General features: G+C 39.9%; 1 protein-coding gene across 1 annotated transcript in view; it reads left to right on the plus strand.

The window, feature by feature from the left end:
* The window catches only part of rab26 (RAB26, member RAS oncogene family), a 144,647-nt gene that overhangs the window by 54,904 nt on the left and 65,717 nt on the right, over positions 1 to 24,026 (plus strand). The window contains exons 3-4 of the mRNA XM_088613148.1: positions 7,094 to 7,135; positions 10,048 to 10,114. Of these exons, the coding sequence (XP_088469274.1) occupies positions 7,094 to 7,135; positions 10,048 to 10,114 (109 nt within the window). The remainder of the gene's footprint in view (positions 1 to 7,093; positions 7,136 to 10,047; positions 10,115 to 24,026) is intronic.

Genomic DNA, 24,026 nt, shown 5'->3' on the forward strand with positions numbered 1-24,026 from the left:
CTGGATATCAAGGGGATTACTTAGTTTTCTTCTAGGTCCCCTAAAACCCCCTTTTTAAAAAGCAGTGATAACATTAGTGTATAAACACAATACTGATTTCACGGGCAGGTATTAGTTAAAAATAAAACCTGGAATTACAATGGATTAACAAACACACCTGTGTTTTTTCAGGCATGTGGGTTTTGTTATAGCAAGTTAGTGTAAAACCTCCATAGCCAGTCCTGACTTTTTGGAGGTAGGAGTGATTTTCCATTGGGAACGATTAATAGTTAATCCGCTCTCTCTTTCCCTCTTTTTTCCTCTTTCGCCATACTGGTTTTATGACTGCAGCCCTGGACACAGAGAGCACCAATCTGGTCATTCTCATGGGTCACCCTAAATCAGCTGTTCTTTAAAGATTAGGAATGTTCTTTGTGCCATTGATCAATAAACAAGTAATGCTTCAATTAAGGGTAAACACTGGTCTTTGAGATCTGAAGGATATGCTGATGTTTTGTCCCAGACGATCTTTAGAATACTTAGTTGAGCACTCCACATGTTTCTCTAAATTGTTCCAGGCCTTTAGAAATTGATGATTTAAAGGACTATCTATAAAACCTGCTGGACTGGGGCTCTCCAGGACCAGGGTTGGAGACTCATGGCTTACAATGGAATCGCGATGTTTTAGCCCCAGAGAGATATGGGTATTGTACCTTTTAAATTCCTGTAATTGTGGTCATCACTCTCCTTTAGGTGCTTGAGCCTTTATGCTTTCAGGTACTTTGATTGCAGTACAGTACCTCTGAGCTCAGCTGTTTGCAACATGAATTTCTGCTGTGCTGGTGTCCATGTCTCTGTGTGAGCGTTAAATGTTTGAAAGGCTTAGATGTGTAGTAAATAGGATTATAGGCATTTCCATTACAGTAACACAGCTGTACTTTATTCTGCTCTATCCGCTTTTTGATCTGAGCCTTTTGTAGCTGTTGTAGTTTGCTGCAAGAAATGTAAAAGGCTACAGATGAGCTCAGGATGTCAGTTAGATTTTACCTCCTGCAATGACTGTTTCAATAAGAGAAGTGGTTTACAGCAGATACGAGCTTGCACTATCTTGCTAAAAATAATTGCTAAAATAAAAGAAAAACGACAGCTTGAGCTCCAAACTGTTCAAGTGCGACTCAAGCCAAGGGGTGACATTTATTTGAACTTTTTGCTATATTTTATCTTAGTGACTTCAGCCATTGTGACTCAGCCTTCATTCTGATGACAAATTTATGCTAAAGCTGGGAATGCACTCATTGTTTACGCACAGTTTCCTAAGTTTTTTTGTGGATTGTGAGTGTGCTTGGAGTGTGTCTGGACTGCCGTGAGAGAGAGCTGTCCATGGCTTCATCCGTAGGGATGGGAGGAACCATGGCTAGAGCGATCTCTGCTGGTTGGAGGTGGTACAGCATCCAGGTTGCAAAATAAGGACAAAATCTAGTGGTCTTTTCTCCAGTGATTCCCTGCCTTCTATGATACAGTGATTTTAACTTTCTCGTTTGTATTGCTGAAGACCTGTGATAGAACTTCAGTGCCCGCATTACAGATAAACCTCTCGTTATGAATGCAGCAGCTATTGGAATGATTACATTATTCAGGGAAAGTAACCTCCTGTTGCTTGCAGTAGGCTGCCTGTTGCAGTAAAGTGATGGAAATTTAGAAATGCTGGTATACCGAACAGTGAATAGACCCCTGCCCATGAATCTGAACCTTTTACAGACTTGGGACTTATTTCATGTGACTGTCCCACTGAAACCTTTTGCTTAACCTTTGTTTCAACAGTATGTTATCCAGGTTTTCACTGTTCAGTGAAAAAAACATGCAGCCTACTGGTACACCTCTTTCTTAAATTGTTTCTGTGGCTGTGGAAGTCTTTTTCTTACATATTTGCAGTTTGGATAGGAATTCTGATTCTATACAGTATATAGCATCTCATTGGACATTTGTCCTTCTAGTGTAATTGATGTAAGGATATCTGCCACACTGAATACCTGCACTTTTCCCTTACATGCACATATATAAAATATCAATGAAGTTCCTTTGTTCCTAGTCTCAATCAATGTTTTTTTTCCATTCTGGATAAGACCTGTCCCCTTCAGACATTATCAATAATGAATGAGCACTGTTAATTCTAAGGAAGATTGTTAGTCAATAGTCATTCCAGCAGCCATGATGTTGTGTACTAATTTCATAAAGACCTCTTAATTCACACCCCCACAGAGGCCACATCCTCAAGCATCTTTAAATCAAAGTCCCTGCCAAGCACAGATTCTAACATTGCTCTCCAAGCAGTGATCTCGGAGACAGATCACGCTGACGGATTCTGTGTTGAAGAAGACAAAACCAAAGTTAAATGTCTCAGAAGACCTTACAGGATCAATAAGGGCAAGCTTCTAAGAAATGAAGAAGAGGCACATTATTGATTCGAGTTGCTCTGAGCTCAAAGTAGATATTTATTAAAGGTAAAAAGAATAAAAAACATCTTGCTCAAACCTCCTGACACTGTACTGTGAAAACATGTTACTCACATGTTCCCCTTTGGTTACATGTATCACGTGACCCAGTCAGTTGGGTATGTCTTGAAAACTTTCAAGCTATCAAAATGGGTTATTTGAAAAGCATTAGGTGGTTGGCTACTATAGGGTCTAAAATTTGACAACAAGTTTTAAAAATAATATTAACATACCCTAAAAAGGAGTGAACAACTCACCTGGCCTCAGGTCAGCTTAATTTATAGGTTTCTAATTCTGAACTGCTTAAATTTCTTCACTTAGGGTGCCTCAGAGTTTTTCTATAACCTGGGCCCTAAAGCCCCCAAGGACAGCCACACCTAGAGGAGAGAAAGTATCCACTTGTACAGATATTAAATCCTGCTCATATCCAGCAGATATAACCTTTAGTCCTTACAGGAAGCATTCCTTTTTAAACAGAAGAAAACAGACATGCAGATTTGTTCTAATTAAGGTTAATTACTTATCCACTTTAACCCAATTTTGACTTAATACACCTTCACTGAGCATTGAAAGTTACCATAACAGGACCAGGAGACCCTGCAGGTCATGACTGGTCTGGGTGCTCCCGTTTCCTCCCACAGTCCAAAGGCACACTGGGAGGTTGTGGAAGAATGGCCCTTGGCGTGAGTGTGTGTATCTGTGTGTCTGCCCTGTGATGGAGGGGTGTCCCACCTAGGGTGTACCCGATGCTTACCGAAATAAGCTCTGGTTCCCCCGCACCCCTAAATTGGATGAAGTGGTTAGAAAATGGATGGATAAGCATGCAAGACATAGCTCATACAAACTAGTATTTCCAGACTACTACAGCTGGAATGTTCCAGAATTCAAACCATTTTATACCACACGGCACACAGAATTAATAACCAATGGTGGCCTGCCCTGATGTGGTAAGCATTAAGTACTGATAAAATAAAGAGTCCTACACAGCTATGCTTACATTCTAAACTGATTGTGGAATAAAACAGCCTTTAGTCTCTACTCAAAAATTCCTCCCTATATAAATGCAAATATAATTGACAACTAGAATGTGACATCTTTTGTTTTGTGTATTGTGTGTCTTATAAGCCTAACTTCTTGTATTAGCTTATTACTGAAGTCTATAGGTTGTGGTGAATTTGTGCCTTGGGTTAGCACTGTAGTTTTTCCAAGAAGAACATTATATTCACAGGCTTGCATTTTCTGTACGTTGATCTTTTCTAAAACCTGAATGCAACCCATCTTGCACTCATTTTCCCTGTTTTACGCATTTTATGCTGGAGAATGGATGCTTTCTGTCTTTGACTGTAGAAGCTGGTCATAAAATGCCACGATGCAATTTGTCTGTGAAGGTGAACTTTGGGATAAGCAGTAAAACCGATATAGTGAAAAGGTATTTTGCAGACCTGTCATGCATAAGGTAACAGTTCATTATGTAAAAGTCTTTTCTCTCGGTGTTCTAAGGATAGTACCTTAAGGCAGCTAGTACAGCTACTTCAGGGACAGTAAAATGGCACTGTTATCGTAGCTTTAAAAAAGGACAGAAATGACAGAAGATACTGGCTTAGGATGGAATTAATCTATTTACTAGGTACCCTCTGATAAAGGAAAAAAAGCTCAAATGTCCTGGTCTAATATATCTAATATATTTATCTTTCAGGTTATATGCATGGGTCTGGCAGAAAGGATAGAATAAGTGCTGAATATTGTTAAGGCTGTTTCCTTACAGTTTTATACAAACTTTGCCTGTAATGGACATGTATAGTAATTAAAGGATGTTAAAGATTTAATTTTGAGAGGTGTTTCATGTCATTAAGTCATGATTCTTGTTTTTAAACATTGCTTAACTTTTAATTACAATACGTCTTGAGTGTATGAAAGGTGATGAAATGTAAAATGCACAAATGCTGCTTGCAGCTTGTTGCTTTCTGGTTTTACAGTACATGGATGTATGAAGTTTTTATTCACTTGTTTGAAAAGAACCAAAAATCAATCAGATCTCTGGGCAGTGAGATGGGAAGATCACCTGAATCAGATGTGGCCAATTATTTGTACAAAATGTGAAGAGTAATTTTTTTGGGGGGGGTTTCCTTGTATCGAATGAAAGCAAACAGTCCTGTTTTCTTCTTTTAATGCACAGACCTACTGCAGAATCTCAGCTGCAGACATAATAACATCAAAATAAAGAACAAAACCAGAAGTAAGCGAACAAATGAAAAACAAAAACAAATGGGGACATTTATTTCGATTTGGAATGGGACATTTTTATTCCTTTCACAGAGTGCATTGTCAGGCTTGATTAAAATAATGAAGTTATATTAGGCCTATCTCAGGGTGTGTTTGTATATAATTATGAATGGACAAATGTCTGGGTTATTGGTGAAACATACATTTTGACTCTGCAAAAGGTATCTGTATTTGTCTACCAGTGTTTAGACACATTGCAGTATGAGTGTTTTGAACTAATTTAAACTCTGTTTACTTGAACTGGGCTTGATTGCCTTTTGATATTTATCATTTATTTTTTATCAGGCATTTATTTATTGCAAGCCCTACCATGTTCCCGGTAATTACATGTGAAACTTTTTTCTTGAGATGAGACGACCTTAATCGACACAGGTCTTGGGCAGTAATTACATCAGATGCAATGCACTCCGACAATCGTCACAGTGTTGATTAATAGTCACACACGCATTTTTGTTCTCTTAGTTATTGGTATTCAGGCTCCAAAATAACTTTTGTTTGTTTCCGGAAACAGGCCTTTTGAGAAATCTCTAAAAAAATGTAAAAACCTAAATTGGGAATATGGGAATATCTACATAGAAACAGCGACTTTGGCTTCTTCCTTGTTCTAGAAAAATAAAAGCTGTAAGCGGACAGCTTGGCTTCAATGTAAGCCCCAGAGTGAAGAAGCACAGGCTTGCTTGTGTGCCTTTAATTCAGCATTCTTTGATGCTAAATAGTTGTGAAAACTCAGGACTGACTCATTGCTGACAATGCAGAAATTCCTAAATTAATCAATGTCAGAACTAGGTTAAATTAGTGTGTGATGGACCTGGATTTTTAGTGGGATGTGTATGTGTGGGCATGGTGTTCAAAAGCATTCTAGTTGCAAAGTTTTTTTTTTCAAATAACCTTAAGTAACTTTTTACTGTAGTTTATTATTCATCCTTCCATTTTCTAGCTGCTTCTTCCAATTCAGGGTCCCAGTTCAGTGAACCAGAGCTAATCCTGGCAAGCAATGGGCACACAGTGGGGGACACCCAGCATGGGACAGACAGAGACACTCACTCACACCAGGGCCAAATTTCCTAGACGCCAGTTACCCAACCAGTGTATGCAAACTCCTCACAGAGAGTGCTGAGGCTCCTGTGTACAAGAAGGGCACTGCTGTTGGACCCTCGGGTAGGGTACTTAACTGATATTGCCCCAGTAGATGCCCTGATGTACAAATGGATCCTCTACAAAACTTTACTGGAAAGAGATCTGCTCTCAACTGACCTAAAGTCATGTCATTCGCCAAACTACTTTATACCATACGGTGTGCCCGGAAGCCGGAGCATACCCGGCTAGCCTCATTCTCTATTTGCAGAACTTGACAAAACTTAAGACCTTTTGCTAGCTTTACACTTTAATTTTACTTGAATTCAAATAAAAAAAATGTACTTAGACACTTGGGTAAAGCACCAGAGAGACAGAAATTATTGGTAGAAAATGAAAGGTAGGGTAGGATGTTTTGGGAGCAGTACATTAACGTACAGTACAGCTTGGAGCAGAAATGTTGCTGAAGTCTAGGTCAGGCATATAGTAATTTCTTCGCTGGGAATGGCAAAACTGTGTGTTGTCAAAAGTCTAGCTCTCCCATTGTTCTGTTCATCACAGTATACTGAAACTGTTGTGTACATTTTGAATGTGTAACTTGCCTAATAGTATAATTTATCTTCACACATTAGTTACAATAGTGATTATCACCTCAGTATCTCAGATATAACACAGTATCTGGTCCTTTGTCAAGCACACAAGCGAAAAACGATGCACTTAACACAAACTGGTGAGCAGTCTACTGCTACTTATACATTTTTCTTTTTAAAATACAAACTTCACGCGCCCCTTGAAACGGTGTGAAGGTGTTCCTTTTTATTTCCAAGTCTGCAGTTTAATGTAGTGATACAAATGTCTAGAGTTTTTTTCTTTTGTTCAGAGGTAGCTGAGCTGGCCAGTGTAACATGACAAAACGCATCCTGGCAGAAAGACTCCTTTCTAAGGGCATTCATATCCTTTTCTTTTTTGACCCAGAATTTATTTCTTGTTCCCTTGAGGAATTAACAGGTAACGACTGAGACCGGAAAAGCCATTATTATAGAATGTGGGTAATTTCAGGCAGACATTACTGAACACTTTCATAAACCAGTGGAAACAAATAGGCAATTTTAAGTTTGAAAATGTACATTTTTTATATTATTAATGACCAGGCTGCCTGTCCTTGGGGACCACACTAGTCTGTTGGTTGTATGCTCACTGCTGAATCCTCGTGAATCTCATGGTTCCTTTGCATTCAGTGCATTAATTCAACCTTTATTTTTCAGAACAAGGTGTTGAACATCGATGGGGTGAAGGTGAAGCTACAGGTAAGACTTGCACAACTTCTTTTGTTTTCAAGAAGCAGTAATTTAGGCAGTGACTACAATGAGCTCAACAAGAATTAGATTGACTCTCTTCTAAGGCTTTTAGAGCCGATTGAGAACGGTACCTTTTTATTTTGTGAGCTTTTGGATTGAAGTAATTGTAACTGGTTCTCTTCAGTTTGGTCATGGGTGGGTTTCTGATTTGTGGGACCATCTGTTGTGGAGTTTGCATGTTCTTCTTTGTAGAATCGACAAATTGTGTTTCAATGCCTGGGCATGTTGTGACAACCCTCCTATCCACGCGGGGTCCACGAGGAATAACAAACAGACTCTTAATTGACTCCTCATCTTTTGTCACAGTGCAAACTCTGAAATGACCAATCAGGGGGTGAGCACAGATAAGAGGATACATGTGTCCGTCAGTGGTGTTGCTGAGCTCCTGCAGGTGTCCAGAAGTGCCCAGAAGGCACAAGGGTCACTGCTTGAGTGGGATTCAAGAGTGCCTTGGCGTTCTAATCCTAACAGCGTGCCACCACCTGGCACGGGCAAACCCAGTGACATTAAGCCAGAGACATAACACAAACTCACGCCTGGCATGTCTGGATGAAGAGCTCAGGCCTTCCCAGTGTGTTTTTTACTTGAGTCCCACTTAAAATCTGTTTTCTAAAGATGATGCATAATTTCTCACAAGCTAAACTCCATATTAATGTAATCAGACATTCAATACTGGGCACGGTAGGTCACCGGTCCATGGTGCCTCACAAAAATAGTTCTACATATAATTAATCTGCTTGTGCAGGCACTCTGCTGTTTCATTGTCTGATGGCTGTAAGTAATATTTCTGAATCACAATCAGAGGTGCAGAAAGTTCAGCCTTCTAGGCTTAAATTATACAAAAAGACATCTTGCTCGTTTACCACTGTATGGTGCATCATGTAATTATGAGGGGAGTGCTCTCTCCCGGTTTGGAAGTTTTAATTGCCAGCATTCCTCTTGATTATTAATCGACTGGAGTATTGCTTATGCTGATCAAAATTCATACTCTGTGCAAGTCATAGCCCATTAAATTTCAATTCCCGGTAGTTCTGCCTGGCAGTTGCCTCTGTCTGATCAGCTGTGTGAGTATCACTGCCATAGAGATCTGTAGTGCTTATTCCAACCTGATTTGAGTGGGTGAAAAATGCAGACGTCAAAATATCTGCCTACATACTACCTGTGTGGTTTTTATTCAGTTTTATAAAGGATGGGTACTTAAAAAATAGATAAATGTGTATTTATGGTTCTGGAGTTGAGCAGGGAAAAAAAATCAAACTGCATTTGTGGAAGAAGACTTCGAAATTGTTCCTAAAACCTAGCTGTTCTTTACATGGCCCATCTTGTTAAACCTTAATTGGAAACTTAACGATCCAAGTATGCCACAGTCTGATTTCTTATCCATTCCCTATCCCAAATAGAAGTCTAGCTCAATGCGATCCTGGAAAGGATACACACATTAGAAAGAAATATTCAGAACAAACACGTCATGAAAACACAGGTGTATTTTATGGTCTTTCTTCAAAAGTCAATTTCGCACGTTGTGGCACACCCAGGATGCGAAATTCTTTTTCTAGGTCTTCTCTAAAATGTGTACTACCTTGGATAGCAATTTGGAAGTTGTTGAACAAATATAAAAAAAAAAAACCGGCATGATTTTTATAGTCTGTGGAGTTGCGTTTTGATTTTGCTGGTAAAAATATACTGTATATTATTCACCCGTTGTGCAGGTTCTGTTTCAAGTGCTGTTGTCAGCATTACACTATTTGTTTATTAGAAAGCAGTTTCACTGCAGTGAAAACAAATTTAATGGCCGTGTTTAAATAAGATTGGAGACGCGTGTTTTGTCATAGTCAGTAGTGTTGTGTTTTGATCTTGCTGGTATAAATATTTTTCACCTGTTGTGCAGTTTTTGGCCAAAGTGCTGTTGATTGCGTTACATTGTTTATTACAAAGCAGTTTCACTGCAACATGTATTTGCAATATTTTGAGAGACGATTTAAAATGTTGTTTTTAGAAATAAAAAGCAAATACACGTTTACTCAGATATGCCTATCCCGTGGGCTATAAATAAAGGATCCCAATGACAAATGAGAAGTTCAACACTTCCCTATGTGTAAAATCATGTGTCTTACCGGAGAAATAAGAAATGAAAAACAGTGAAATCAAATGTCCTGCTGACCTGATTTGTAGTTCTGCGTCTTGGAGTAGTCGTGCAGTTACTTTATATTCAACGCTAGTTCAGATTTCAGACTTGGCATGTTATTATACGGTAGCATGGATCTTGAATAAATATATAGCGTGTATTGATACTGGGAAACGCGGATTTGCATATCACACGTGTCTCAATTTAATCTGAATGCTTAGATCTTTATTTTTCTTATCCTTATCTTTACTTCTTCGGTTACTTGGGTTCGATTGCACTGGCATTCCTTTAAATGACCTTATTAAAGACACGCTGATGAATACGTGCCTTCTGTTAGCACTGTACTTGGAACACCTGTGGCAAGTTTACGCAGATGTAGTTACCCGCTAATTAAAATATTAAGCTTTAATGGCGACCGTCTGTCCTATTCAGCATCTCCTGCTGAATGTGCGTTTATTTCATACTGCGTGTGTCTTTTAAGAAGTCATTGGTCAAAGTGAACAATTAGAATAGTGTAACTTCCCGTGATAAACAATCCTTCCACATGTTCATGGAACACGACACCGAATATGTCAGTTAGCACTTGCTTCACTTATGTTGCAGGGCAGGAGTTCTGTAGTTTTGTAGGGGAACCACTGCCTGTTCATTACAGACCGTAAATGTTTCTTAAGAAATTACGGTTTGCAGCTCGGAAGTTACTGTACGACTCCCACTTTTATTTTGATTTCTTGTGCAGATCTGGGATACTGCAGGACAAGAACGGTTTCGCAGTGTCACCCATGCCTACTACCGGGATGCTCACGGTAAGTCTGATTTTAGTAACCGGTTTCTTTTTAGTCCTGCTTAAGCTTGCCGCTCCCATTTACTGTAAATGTAAAGCTATTGTGATGCACAGAGATGTTGGAAGAGATGCAAACTGTTGTTGCCCCAGGGGATCCCGTGTATTCTTCATTAAGTCGTGTCACCTTTTTCAAACTGTTAAAAAATAGTTTAGACACACTAATATGCAACTAAGTCAATCCGGCAGGTTCCTTTATATTCGTTTTCTGAAAAAGAAACGTGCAACAACTGGAAGACTCGCCATCATGCATCAGATGTTGATTTGTATCATTATAATCATCTTTATAATACCTGTGTCTGTTGTATGCTTGCGGGTTCTGTGTACTGTTCCTCCTGTATCTGGCCGAGACTCAACTCTGCTGTCTGTCAGGCCTCTGGAAGTGTCTGAACAGAACAGAACAGCCCAATAGCAGCGCAGTAGATTAACGCGTTGTGCGGAAAGACCGACCTCTCATCACAGAGGGCTCGAATGTGGCTGGGAGTCCCAGGCGAGTGACGTCTCCATGCCAGTCTCTTTTAAGGCCAGGAGGCACGTTACACTGACTCCCTCTCAACTTCTTAGCTCGGCACCGCCCTCCGAGCCTGAAAGGACTTAGACCTTAGACCACTGAGAGTCTCAGTGGTCTAAGTCATAGCCCTGCTGTGGAGAGCAGAGCTCTTCCCCAGAAAGGATTTATCTCTCGGAAGCATCTCCCAGCCTGTGAGTCCCACAGCCCACGTGTGTAGCAGATGAGCCCGACGCACCAAAAGACTGACTGCTCCACATGTCACGGTGGAGTCAAATCCTCTTTGCAGCAGTGTGGAGCAGCGATGTGGGATCTGGACTCTTCCCTGGAAGGGTGCAGGATCAAATCCCAGAGTGATCCTGCTGTTGTCTCCATGGGCAAAGTGCTCCAGTGAAATTCCCTGCTCTATAAAGGGTGCAAAAGTAAATCGCTTAGAATTAAAAGTGGCAGCCAAATAAAAATTAGTCGACTCCTGGGAGGTGATGTCAAAGTAGCTTTCTGTTCTCGAGCTATGAGACCTGTTACACTCTAGGGTAATATGGCAAAATGTTTTGGATGACCCTAAGGGATGTTATCACATCTTCTGTGTGCCGTGAGGCATGAGGCAAACACACTTTCATTGCCCGAGTGTTGACACTGGTCTAAGACAACTCTGTGCGGCTATATTGTGTGATCATCATTAATGCATACAGGTTTGCTCTTTATCTTTATCTGCTTATAAAACTTATGCCATTTAGGAAGATAAGAAATGACTAACAAGTGCTGAAACAAGTGGCGTGTTTTAGTTTCGAAAAGTGTCACAGTAATTTTTCAGCATTCTTTAGTAGCTCTTCATTTACCAATCTAAGTGTAGCCGACATGTTTATTTGTGAAAAAGCTTTAGATTCAGACTAGGGATGATATTTTTGCTGAGGGGATGTCTTTATATGAAATAGAAGGATGAGCCTTGCTACTGTAGTACAGCAGCACAACTTTAATGCTCATTAATCACGAAGCTCTTCTTAACTAATTACTGCACATGTCCGGCAGAACACCAGCAGCATCAACATGAGATTATTTCCAGATTTTCCCAAACTAAATCCTCTGTGTTGCTTCCCAGGGCTGGGTGTCGGTAGAGCTAATTGAATTAATATTGAAATAGGGCTCTTTTACAGAAGACTGTGGACAGATGGGGGAAAAAAAAGATAACCCATCTCTGCAAGGGAATTGGTTTTACGTTTTAGCAAATAATCTTCAAGCGCCAGTCTGTGTGAACATGGTGAAAATCACATGCCCTTTCCTGCGTTATTTTCATAAGTAAATCTTAGACTCAAAACGGCACCAAAAGTTGAATCCATAATTCTTAATTTTGAAAGCTTTCAGACATATTTGAAGCATTGCGTGTATGACAAACAATTAAGCACTGTTTTTTTCCATTACATGTTTTTTGCATGCTGTACTGTGTATAATGCATAGAATTTTGTTAATATAGTGATTTTCACACCTTTTGGGATCTAGCCCTTTTGGTAATTTGTGGCCAGCTGATCCTTAGAAAAAGAGGGGCAGTTTGTTTTGCAGCACCAGATAATATAAAGAAGACCCAGAAACAATACACATACGCATATGCAATAAAATAATTTCAGCTCGGTTATAGCCACAGGTGTAAATGATAACTCAAACCTATTTGTTTTTAAACTGGGAAATATGTAGTGCATTCTACAGTAAGTGGAGTAATTGGAATTCATCAAACAAAGGATGTTAAGGGTCCTTTACAACGGAATGTGCTTCAATTGAAACTTGTCTGTGACAGACATGGGATTGGGCCGAAAGATCTTTCTTTCTGACACGGTTTGACCATCCTCCGCAGTTGGTTCTCCTCAGTTTCACATTCCCAGACCAGAAAATAAGTTCAAACCGATTCAATAGAAGACCACTAAAACATGATCCATTTATACATATCGACCTTAAAACGTTTGACCTTAGGAAAAATAAACGCTGTTGCCCTTTTTTGAAAATATAATCAAGGTTTGCCTCACAATTTAGGAGTTCTCAAATATTATATTTATCTACCAGATCCACTGATTCACCCCTGGTTCAGGTTGGAGTGGGAGACTTGAGAGTTCTTCCTGAAATTAAAGGCCACCCTTTCATGTCAAATGGCTGAATGTCTCAAAAACCAAAGGATTTCATCTAACTATTGATGGAAGCCAAGGTATAGACTTCAACATCTTTGCTGGGTCACTTGTTCAGTAATCCCAAGAGCCTTTCCATAAAGAGACGCCTCTTGATATCCTTTTTGGATGCATTTCCAGGTTCTGGCGCCATCAGGCTAGAATGTGGTCAGGATGTGGAATGAAATGTCGTCTTCAAACTTTAAAGACTTGTCATAAAGAAGCAGCTGTTACTCAACTTTTGTTGTCTGCTTTTATTTTGCTTTATTATGTAGTGGCGCTCAAAGGCTCCATTGTCTTGTAAATTAAAAAAAAAACATAGGGAATATGTTATCTGTTGAAGCCCTTGGGCTGCTTTCATTAACGCTTGGTAACACTTGGTAAAAGGTAATAGGTATGGTGAACAATTAGAACGTTATCTTTCACACGTTTACCGGTCAGCATGCTAGTAAGAGACTGATTAAGTTCTTTTCTGAAGAGGACAGCTGTGAAAATAATGATGATAATTAACTCCCAGGTTGATCCCATTACATAAACGATAGTTTTCTTTACCTACAAAAGAATACTGGAAATTTCCACAAAAAAGAGCTAATTATAGATTGTGTATTGTTTAGTTTCTGTGCACATGGGATCCTTACTCATGAGACAATGCTTAAGAAAAGTGGAATGGGACTGGATAGATACAGAATCAGCGGAGGAGGGCTGGAAAAGCTTTAAATATATTCTGCCCGAGGCACATCCCAAGAGTAAGTCAATCGAAGGCTAAAAAATCGGTGGCCAGAGTTTTTTCATCATTCAAGTAAGTTTTCAGGTGAACTTTAGGTGTAATGCAGGAAATGCTGAGCTAGAAGGGGCAACTAAAAAAGACTGTCAGTTATATTATAATGTTACAATGCTATATTAAAATAGTACAATGCATTGGACATACCACTGTAAAAACACTGTTTACAATTTTGGCCATCTCGATTCAAAAAACATTTTGTTGCACTGCAATCATTAGAGTAGGACACTGATATCAGTTCCTGGGTTTTAAAGGAATATTGTACTCTGAAGGGACTTAACGCACTGAATCTGTTAAGACTCAAACCTGGAGACTTAAGGATTCAGTGACCTCAAAGGCCCTGACAAAGCCAGCCCAGTTGGCTACTTCTTATTCAACAGTGAAAGGCGAACCAATGGACACAAGTACACAGGAGAGACTTTACACCAATGGGTGAAGGAGTCTGTACCAGCTTCCTTGGTGAAAATGTTGAAAATGAAACCCTTGCTGCTTTTCATATATGTGCCTGGATGAGATGTGTTGATCACGTATCTCTCAGCAGCCAAAAGGACCACTGTGGGCCAAATGGCCTTCTCTTGCTGGCTTCATAATAAATGTACGTTATTATGTACACAAATAATTTAAACACACCAGCAAATTCAAACACATTTTGTTTGAGGGGTTTAACGGAAGCCTCATCCTGATGAAAAGCCTTGTGAACCTAAATGAACCCCATGAACCTTATCCTAAAGGCTCACGGACCTTAACCTTCCTAATTAAATGTCATCAAGTTGAAGCTTTCCCGAAAGGGGTTGATTATGATGTTTTAGATGCAGTTTGCAGATTGAACCAGAGGGGGTAAAAGAAAAGTATCAGAAACAGAGTTTATTAGCACCTTGGAAAGATTTTTGGACAGTATGAGCCCTTCCTGTTTTGATGGCATCAGGTCTGTTTCAGGAACAAGAAACTTTAAAAAGCATACGCTTATAAATAGCATCTCTGCACCTTGTTATTCTCCACACTTTTATATTAAATCAACCTACAGTATAAATGGGAAAGAATGTACTGTACCCAAAGTTATAGCTAAACACAAATAATTTAATTGTGATGAGGTGCACCTGGCACTGTGGATGTACTTTAAAATTTTATATGATTCCCTTTTTCTGTCTATGCAGGACTCTTTATTATATCATTATTTATTCTGAGCAGGGTGGTGAGTTTGTGTTCATGGTGTATCGTGTAATTACAGAGCAGTCCTTACTTCTTAATTATGTCTTAAAGGAGTGCTGTAGCCAATTAAGGCAGGTTTCAAATTGCATCTGTGTCTGAATAGCCTGCTAAGCAATTTGTCTTTGTTTCTGTCAGTCCTTAGGTGCTGATTAGTAATTTAGCAGTGGCACGCAGGAATGAAATATTACTATTTGTAGAATATTTCTAATACACCAGCTGTTGTGGCAAGGCAATATTAACACAAGAGCTAATGATAAAGTTGTACTCAGGAATGCTTTACTGGGTAGCGAAGAATTTATCTTTGTGTACTGTATACCTATGATGGAAACAGTAAAGCACTGAGACACTTTTTTAATAACTGTATCTTTCATTTTCGTAAGTAATTTCATAATAGCATTTTTATAGGGCAGCACATAGCATGACAGACAGTGTTGCTGTGTCGAAGTTCTTGAGTCGAGGGTTTGATGCTGGACTATTGCACCTTATTTTGGGAGTTTGCATCTCTCCGTCTGATGGCTTCCTCTTGTGGTCCAAAGATATGCATCTCCATATGATGCCCCATATGTGACAAGCAGCTGTGCTTCTTCTGGGATTTTATCCCATCTCTTTGTGGGCTTAGACGAGACACTCCCTAGACAGTAGCTAAATCTGCTAAACAAAAGACCTAGGTCTGCCTTCACTACCTGCCCTTGTCCAACGCAAGGAAGAAAATTGAAGCGAGGCAGCACCTTCGGTTTCAGCACCTGGAACCTGTTAAAGATGTTAACAATGCGTATTATATTCAAATTTGTAAATGTTCCTCTGTGTCAGAGAGAAGAAGCAGATTTGTGGATTAAAAGAGGAAACGAAGGATTTCTAGTTACAATGGAGGGTTTTAGTTTAAAATAGTATGGGGAATTAAAGCTAAATCTGTGGATTAACTGAACACTGGCATTAGAGTTGTATTTGTTTGTGCCGAAAGGGAGATTTAGGACTTATAGTAATGTACCGAAGAAGTTGTAATATCTGTAGAAATCTTGACTCTGCTGGGTTCATTACTATTGACCAGACTTGAGTGAATTTTGACCTGGCTTGAGTGAATTTTCATCAGACACCTGTTGTTGTACATGACATCTCAGGAATAGCTGAAAGGTGGGAATAATATCATCAGGAATAGCCATCGAGTTATAAGTGGAATGGTCATACTCAACTCCCATTCATGGTAATAACATGGTTATACCTTTTGGGAAATACACCTTGTGCATGTCTCCTTCAGTGTTTTCCAGAAAGGGTCTTTTTCATCACAAGCAAACTCATCTTAAACCTTCTCTGTACTTCGCTGTTACCTCTTTCATCCCCTACATATCATTGAACATTACTGATTTATCATACCCAAAATAACTGTAGTTAGACACATTCTTTCAAATATGTTGTGTTTTCCCTTTATCGACAAAAGGCTGTAGAATTATGTTATCTAATAACATAACCAATAAAACTACTTGCTAGGAATCGGAAATGGACCTTTTTCTGTTTAACGGTCTCATATAATATCATGGTTTTATTGTAACTTTAAATGATAAGTTTTGACAGTTCAAAGTGTAAAATTAATTTAATGTAGTCATGCATGAATGCGTGCCCTTTCGCATTAGTCAAAATATATTGCAGTCCCAAAATGAGTGTGGAGTTCACAGTCTGTGATTGCTGAATTTCCCTTATGCCAGGCAGTGATATGCTTATAAAGTGTGAATACGCCACCAGCATTCCTAGTGCAGCTCCTTTCCAGGACAGAGACCTGAAGGAAGTCACAGGCAGTAGACTAATGGGAGACTTTAGCACTTGTTGGTCAAAGATCTGGTCAGTGATGTCATATGATTGACCAGGCATTGCTGGACGGGTCATTTTTGCATAAGTTATTCAGTAATGTTGGGTGCTATCCCCATTACAGTGGAATCACGATCATCGCCTTTGATTACATATTGGTACCTTTTTCCCCTCTAACTAAATTGTGTTTTCTTTACGTTTGCTTAAATGTGGCACAGTGGCACAGCATTGCTGTCTCCCAGAGCAGGGGCACTGGGTTCAATTCCAGATCTGGGTGCTGTCTGTATGGAGTTTGTATGTTCTTCCTGTATTCCTGTGAGTTTCCTCCAGGTGCTCTGGTTTCCTCCCACAGTCCAAAGACATACTGGTGGGATAATTGGCTTTTGGGGAAACAGGCCCTTGTGTGTGTGTTTGTGCCAGTGTGTGCCCTGTGATGGACTGGTGTGCTGTCCAGGGTGTACCCTGCCTTCTGCCTGTTGCTTTCTGCACCTGTATTTTTTTAAGTTGATATATTTCTGTGGTTTAGAGTGTTTGTGTGGTGTGAGGATTTCGAATCGGCAGTTTAGGGGATTTATAATGTGAAACTTTTCTCACTTGGTTTTCTTGACGTATTGTAAAAGTTTCATAAAAAGATGTGAGCTAAATGATTCAGAACATTGCGAACTTACACTTTTGATTCATTCAAGTTTAGGGGATTTATAATGTGGAAACTTTTCTCACTTGGTTTTCTTGACATATTGTAAAAGTTTCATAAAAAGATGTGAGCTAAAAGATTCAGAACATTGCGAACTTACACTTTTGATTCATACGTCCTGTACGTTTGCCAAAATGCCCTTTTATTGAAAGAAAGAAAAGAGTGTTCAGAAGCTCCCTCAGAATCAGCACTAATAGCCTGGTGCTGAGCTTTTGTGACATGTTTTGTGAAGTTAGGTTTCCTTCTTTCCTATTATATTCGCCCTTCACGCTCCTGAATTTCAGAGAGACCTGCTCTCAAATGCAGCATGCTTCAAAGAGTACTGGATTGTTTTTAGAAAGTTAATTGAGCTTGAGGAGTTCAAATACCCGAGTAGGCTTGGCTAGCGAGGTCCTTCATCCACAAATATGTCAAGTATAGGGCAGTTATTGTGGATCCCAAATCACAGAGGCTTGTCTGTACAGAGCAAGTGGACTTGCAGGAGGGTAGTGAGCTGCAACCAGCCAGCTGACATGCAACACAACGGGGACAATGAAACTGACTGCGTAGCACAAACAGGTTGTTAAAGAAGTGCTTAGCTAGTACTTCCCCTTACCTCCAAACCAATGCCAATCTCAATAATAATTCCGATGAACCGTGCTGTTATCATAAATAATTGATAGTTAAAGAGCCACGCTTCTCTGACTCAGTATGCCAAGCTGCTTATCACTTTTACAGAATAGAATGCATGCTGATTTATTTATCTTGGATTTCTGAGCATGCACGGTCTCATGCAGTCAAATTGCAAGCCAAGTGGGGTTGAGGGCAATGTGCCATCAGATTTTTATATTTGCTGTTTGTTAGTGTGTCGTGGGATGGAAAGTTAGAGTAGCACCTGTGTATACAGTAACAAGAAGTAAAAAAAACAAACTCTGCTGAATAACTGGAAACAAAAACTGTGAAAAGGAATAGGAGGCAATGTAAAATGATTGACAAAGTATAACAGTTAATAAGAAAAACAAAATCAGAGGAAGATACTGTAGTTAACTGGAGAAAGAATCATCTCTGAGGCTCAGTAAAACATGTAAGTAATCCTAAACAGACAAGAGTTAATCATCTTTCTCCAGTTTTGGTAATCAGATGAGTAGTCTCAGCGACTGGACATCAGAAAAAGAATGTTCAAAAAGTAAGGGACTGGGACTACCACGTTTTTTTTTCCCCATTGCCATTGACCCAAGAATCCTCTCTTGATTCGTTTGAATAAATCTGCATCTAAACCATGGCCTGAGGCAAACTGTGGCGCTTGTGGACCAAACTGGCATCTGCTCAACAAGGAGGCGAAGTGAGCGTCCAGACAGGGCAGATCAGAATCGCAGAGAGTTTGAGTCTCCAGCAAGAAACAGAAGAACGGGCCAGGATGTTGAAAAACGAGTTGAAAGCCAGCTTGTGTCCGTCACACCTAAACTCACACTGGACAGGTGTGTAATTTGGTGATGAATTGTTCTTGGCGAAAGCTTAAGTTCACCTGAGCAAGATTAGACGCACCATTAATCTTTAAGAAACTACACCACTGTTTTCAGACTTCCTAAAATGTGCTTGGGAAACGAGGCACAATCATATGAAGTTATTGGAAATATCATGCTTATTCTCTTAGGGATTTAAGTTCTGAAAGTGTGTCATGAGAAAATTTTGACGGGGCAAGTATCGGATGAAACCTTTGGGATCTCTCCTTAGAAAACATTCAGTTGGAAAATGGAAAATGTCTCAGTGGTGCTGAAGACAACGTGATGAGTATCTCAAACCTGTGAATGAGTGGGGGTATAAATGTTGAAAGGGCACTTGCTCAGAGGGCCAGGATGTGACATCACCAGGCTGAACCTGCTCAGCATCTACAGCTGACTTCCCAGAAATTCCAATTGAATCTTCAGCTCGCCATGCAAGTTACTCTGGAGATCTGCCAGGCCCCATTAAGCTAGCAGTGTTGCGAGAGAGAGAGAGAGAGATGCATTACTCTTCCAGTCTCTACTGACTGCCCTGCAAGCTGTCTGGAGCTGCTTACACCACTTTGAAACATGAATGCCTCTGACAGGGGGCCATGTCGATGAAGAGTGTGTACAGGGCCTTGGGCTCTCTCTAAGATACAGAGGTGGTAGGTTTAAAATGACAAAAAAGACGGAAACATAGCTGGTAAATTTACAAAAGAGAGTACACACTATCATTTCTGAATGTGGTTTTTTTTCTGAATCCATTTGATTCAGGTTGAATATGAGCAGTGGCTGAACTGCTGCAGATGCGTTTCTGTTGCCTTTCTGAGTGATGGGGGGATTCTATCAAAAACAGACCTTGCAGAACAAGTATGCGATCGTTCTTTAACCTGACGCACAACTCTGCACAGTTTCTTAGCAACTGCGGCATGAAGGTCTCGAAACTTGAAAAGAATAAGAGAATGAAATTCTACAGCAGTGAATGGCAGCCTTTCGCTCATTCCCATATCAAGCCTTTACAAATCCTCTGTAAGTGCATGGAGCTGAAAAGTTACTTAAAGCTCTAAAGAACCCTTTTTCCTTTGTAAGAAAGATACTTTACGCTGCAGTTTCCTTGAGGCACTGCTGATAATATTGACATTTTTCCCCCCAGGGGAAAAGCTCACTCAAAACTTATTATACATAGAGGTCATTGGCTTGCTTTTAAACCAGTAGTTGCATGCTAGTTGTCTTTTTTTCTTTTTTGGGGGGATTATATAAAGCACTTTAATGCCACATGTTTGTACTTTAATAAACCTAGGAGAAATGTAAGCATTAGGTCAGTTGTTCGTTTCAGTAGTTGCTTGTGCAGCTCATCCCTGACCTGGGTTCGATCTGTTCGATTTGTTTTCTCTCAAATATTGGCTGCTGAGCACACACGGTGGTAAAAAAATGTAGTCTTGTCACCTGGCAGCATTCGAGCACTGATTGAACTGAAGCTCATTTAGCCCCGTAAATGAGCCATTACATTATTTATTTATCCGAAACATCCGATCAGGACGAATTGTCCAGTTTAGGTTTGCTGGGGAGCTGGAGTCTAACCCGGCAAACAACAGGTGCAAGGCAGAGTACATCCTGGACGGGATGCCGGTCCAGCAGAGGGCACACACTAGACACAAACGCACACACACTCGCACCGCGACCCGTTTTCCCAGAAGCCAGGTAACCAACAAGTGTGTCTTTGGACTGTGGAAGGAAACCTCACGAACACAGCGAGTACATGCAAGCTCCACGCAGATAGCACCTCCTGTCTGAGAGTGAACCCAGGGCCCCAGTGCTCTGGGGCAGCAATGCCATCCACTGTGCCTCCCTGCTGCCCTGAAACATACATCTTGTTGAAAATTTCCAGAAAGTACATATGTTAATAGAAGAGAAAATATGGCAGTTATATTAATACAGTAAGCCATATTTCTTCCAGGGTGAGGACATAGTCATGCAGCTGTGTCTGATTCCTTATCCATTCCCAAACATCATGTGCTGTCAGTCAAGTTCCATGAGAAATGCGTCTCCGTTCTCTGGTTCTAAAACGGATGACTTCCCTGTTAGAAATTATTTTTTAATTTACCGAAATATTAGATAGTAATGTCCCTCACACTGTATAGTCAGCAGCACATTTAACAATCTTGTGCAGATGTGCACAGGAGGGCCTTTTCCTCAGAGCGAATTGCAGATATTTATAGAAGCATTATGATGAGTCTTTAGAGTGTATGCGTTAGAGCATCAGAGCAAATAGGGGTTTAGATAGTGACCTGACATATAAGCTCATCACTTTCTTTAACTACTACGTTTCATATAAATTTTTAGTGTCTTCAATACCAGCTTCTGCTCCATGCATCTTGGCAGGTTTGCATTTTTGATTAATCTTAGATTCATTTTTGTTGTTTTGTATCAAACCTCTAAGACTGAGTGTTGCTTTTAGTTTTTTGTCACATATTAAAATAATAATGGCTAATTAAGCTCCTGTTCAAAGAAAGATGACATACAGTATAGCCAGGTGTATTACCGCATAATTAGATGTGTTGGAGAAGCTGTTTTGCATATCAAGTTTAATGGATATACCAGTATGTTGTCTTGTCTTTAACGTGCAAAGTTTTTATTATTAGCTTCGGTCATAAATGTGAAATTTTTATAGTAATTGATGAGGCAAATTGTCTGCGATGATTCTCAATTAGTTTTTATTAGACGATTATCTGTTAGGATGTCACCCTCAGCTCTGGATAATCTTTTAGGAGTGGAAACCAATGTTGAAAAATGACAATTGCTGTGAATCTGAAAGCAGGCGATAATAGTCCGCACTCCTCAGATCGTTTGAAAAGACGAGTCCAAAATATGTTTCTGTTGTGAAAGTGTGATATTTTTGTAGCTGGGCAAGATTACATGACTAGCATTAACTGTCTTTGGTAAATCTTTGGTGGTGATGCACTGTAATAGTATTATTAAAAGGTTTCCTGATAAAAACTGCTTTAAAGGTAAGAAAGTGCTCACTGCAAACCACTGTTTGGTGGAGGCCTGACATTATATCAAGTGCTTGTCAGTAGAGTTATTAGGCAGCAAAAACAAGTGTTAGAATTTGTTGTAACAAATTGTCTTCATGAAAAACCAAAGCGTTATGTGCAGTTTATTTTATTTGACACTCTTAAGCACCAAGAACAGCTGAAATTAACTGAAATCCTGATTCTGTTGGTGGTATTAAAAGGTGCACTAGACAACTGTGTGGCATTTTCCCCTTTATTTAACAATTGTCATTAAATCGGCAAAAGGTTCCTAAGATCTGGAAAGAATTAGTTGTGGTTTCAGTGGCAAAAGTCAAGACTCCTCATGTACTCAATGCTTATAGACCAGTTGCCCTCACGTCACTGGATATGAAAATGTTTGAACAGATTATGAAAAGTGAGACTGTGGCAAAGTTTGCTTATACTGTAGGGCAGATAGGGGTGTGAACGATGTTACTTGATACCCTTGTCTTCCAGCATCTTGAAACAAGTCTCATGCTAGGTTGCTATTTGTAGATTTCTCTTCCACATTTAATTGTATTCAGTCATATTTACTGGCAATCAAGCTATTGTCTAATTTTCGTCTTAATCTTAATCTTGACAGCTGAGTTACTGGTTTCCTTACAGGCAGAAGAGTCAAGAACGTTTCCACTGTTTTCCCCCCACTGTTGTCTCCTTTAAGTAACTCTGTTACTATTAGTTTGTTGCAAGTAGATGAGAGGGACAGTGATCCAGTTGTAGCTGAGTTTTCCACTTGGTGTGAACGAAACTATTTGCAGTTGAATCTCTCTTCAAAAAACCACTCAAGCCTCATGGAATGATCCGTGTAAATGGTAGATGAATGTATTTAGTAAGTGATGTGGAGCGCAAGTTAAATTATGAGGTCGATTCTGTTTTCAACAAAGGGCAAAGCATCTGTTTTTCTTAAGAAAGGTTCAACGTTTTAAGATTGACAAAACATGATCCACAATGAATTATCAGTCTTTTACTGAGTCTGTTTTAACTTTTGCCCTCATCTACTGGTTTGGGAATCTGGAAGAGGAATAAGGGCAGTCTTGTCAAACGGTGTCAGAAGGTGCTGATCTTTCAGATCTGTCCCACGTCTATCAGTTAGAATGATATGATATTGCATGATGCATATCCCATCCTCAAGGGTCCTTCACAGCCTTTGTTTAATGAGTTCCAATTACTACCCTCAGAATGCAGATACAGAATCCCCAATTCAAAAACAAACAAGTTCAAGTTCTTATTGATACCACTGGCCATAACCCTGCTCAACAGTTGATTCTCTTGTTCATGTTTCTATGTACTGCTCGTCTGTTGTCTTTATATTGTCTGCTGCCTGCTGTGAAACAAATTTCCCCCTGAGGATAATAAAGACGCACTCTTTCTCTTTTTAAATTGTAGAAGCCCGGCATTTCTGTCACTTTTATTTAAAATGACTAGAAACACTTGGCAGTTATTCAGTGCTACACTATAGAATGTTTTTAGATTTATTTAATAGTTTTACTCAAAGAAAATTATATTTATACAGTTAGGTTTTTTATTGGAGTCACTTGAGTGAAGTACCTTAATCAAGGGGACCATGGCAGTAGCTCATCAGGGATCTGAACCTATAGTCTTCTAGTTAGAACTCAGGAACGCTGACCACTGCTCCACCCTGCTGCCCTCAGTCCCAGCTAAGATGGGGTCAGTGTTGCAGTAGAGGATAATCGGAAAGGGGTCTCACTCCTGCTGTGATTAGCAGGGCTGGCACCCTGGGTTCAGTTCCAGACCTGGGGTGCTATCTGTGTGGAGCTTTGTATATTCAGTCCAAAGACATAGTGGTGGGTGAAGTGGCTGCTGGGAAAATCGGCCCTGGTGTGAGTGTGTGCATGTCTGTGTGTCTGCCCTGTGACGGACTGGTGTCCCATCCAGGGTGTATCCTGCCTTGCGCCCATTTTATGCCAGGATAGACTCCAGCTCCACCATGACCCTGAATTGGAAGAAATGGTTGGATCGTGGATGGATGTCCTTAGTCCATGCCAGCTCAGACTGATGTTATCAACATTGACATATTTAACTTACATTTCACCCCCAGTACCAGGCAGAATAAGTAGCTGCCAAATTTGGAATGTTCATTTGTCCACTTTGTTGTGCTGTAATACAGCAGAACATTCTGAGTGACAGCTGACAAGGAGACTCTTGTTAAAAACAATTGAGTGGGCCTCTGAGCAGTTTCTGTTTGCTAAGAGCTCTGA

The sequence above is a fragment of the Lepisosteus platostomus genome, chromosome 19, assembly GCF_059453375.1.
Source record: "Lepisosteus platostomus isolate fLepPlt1 chromosome 19, fLepPlt1.hap1, whole genome shotgun sequence".
NCBI lineage: Eukaryota > Metazoa > Chordata > Actinopteri > Semionotiformes > Lepisosteidae > Lepisosteus > Lepisosteus platostomus.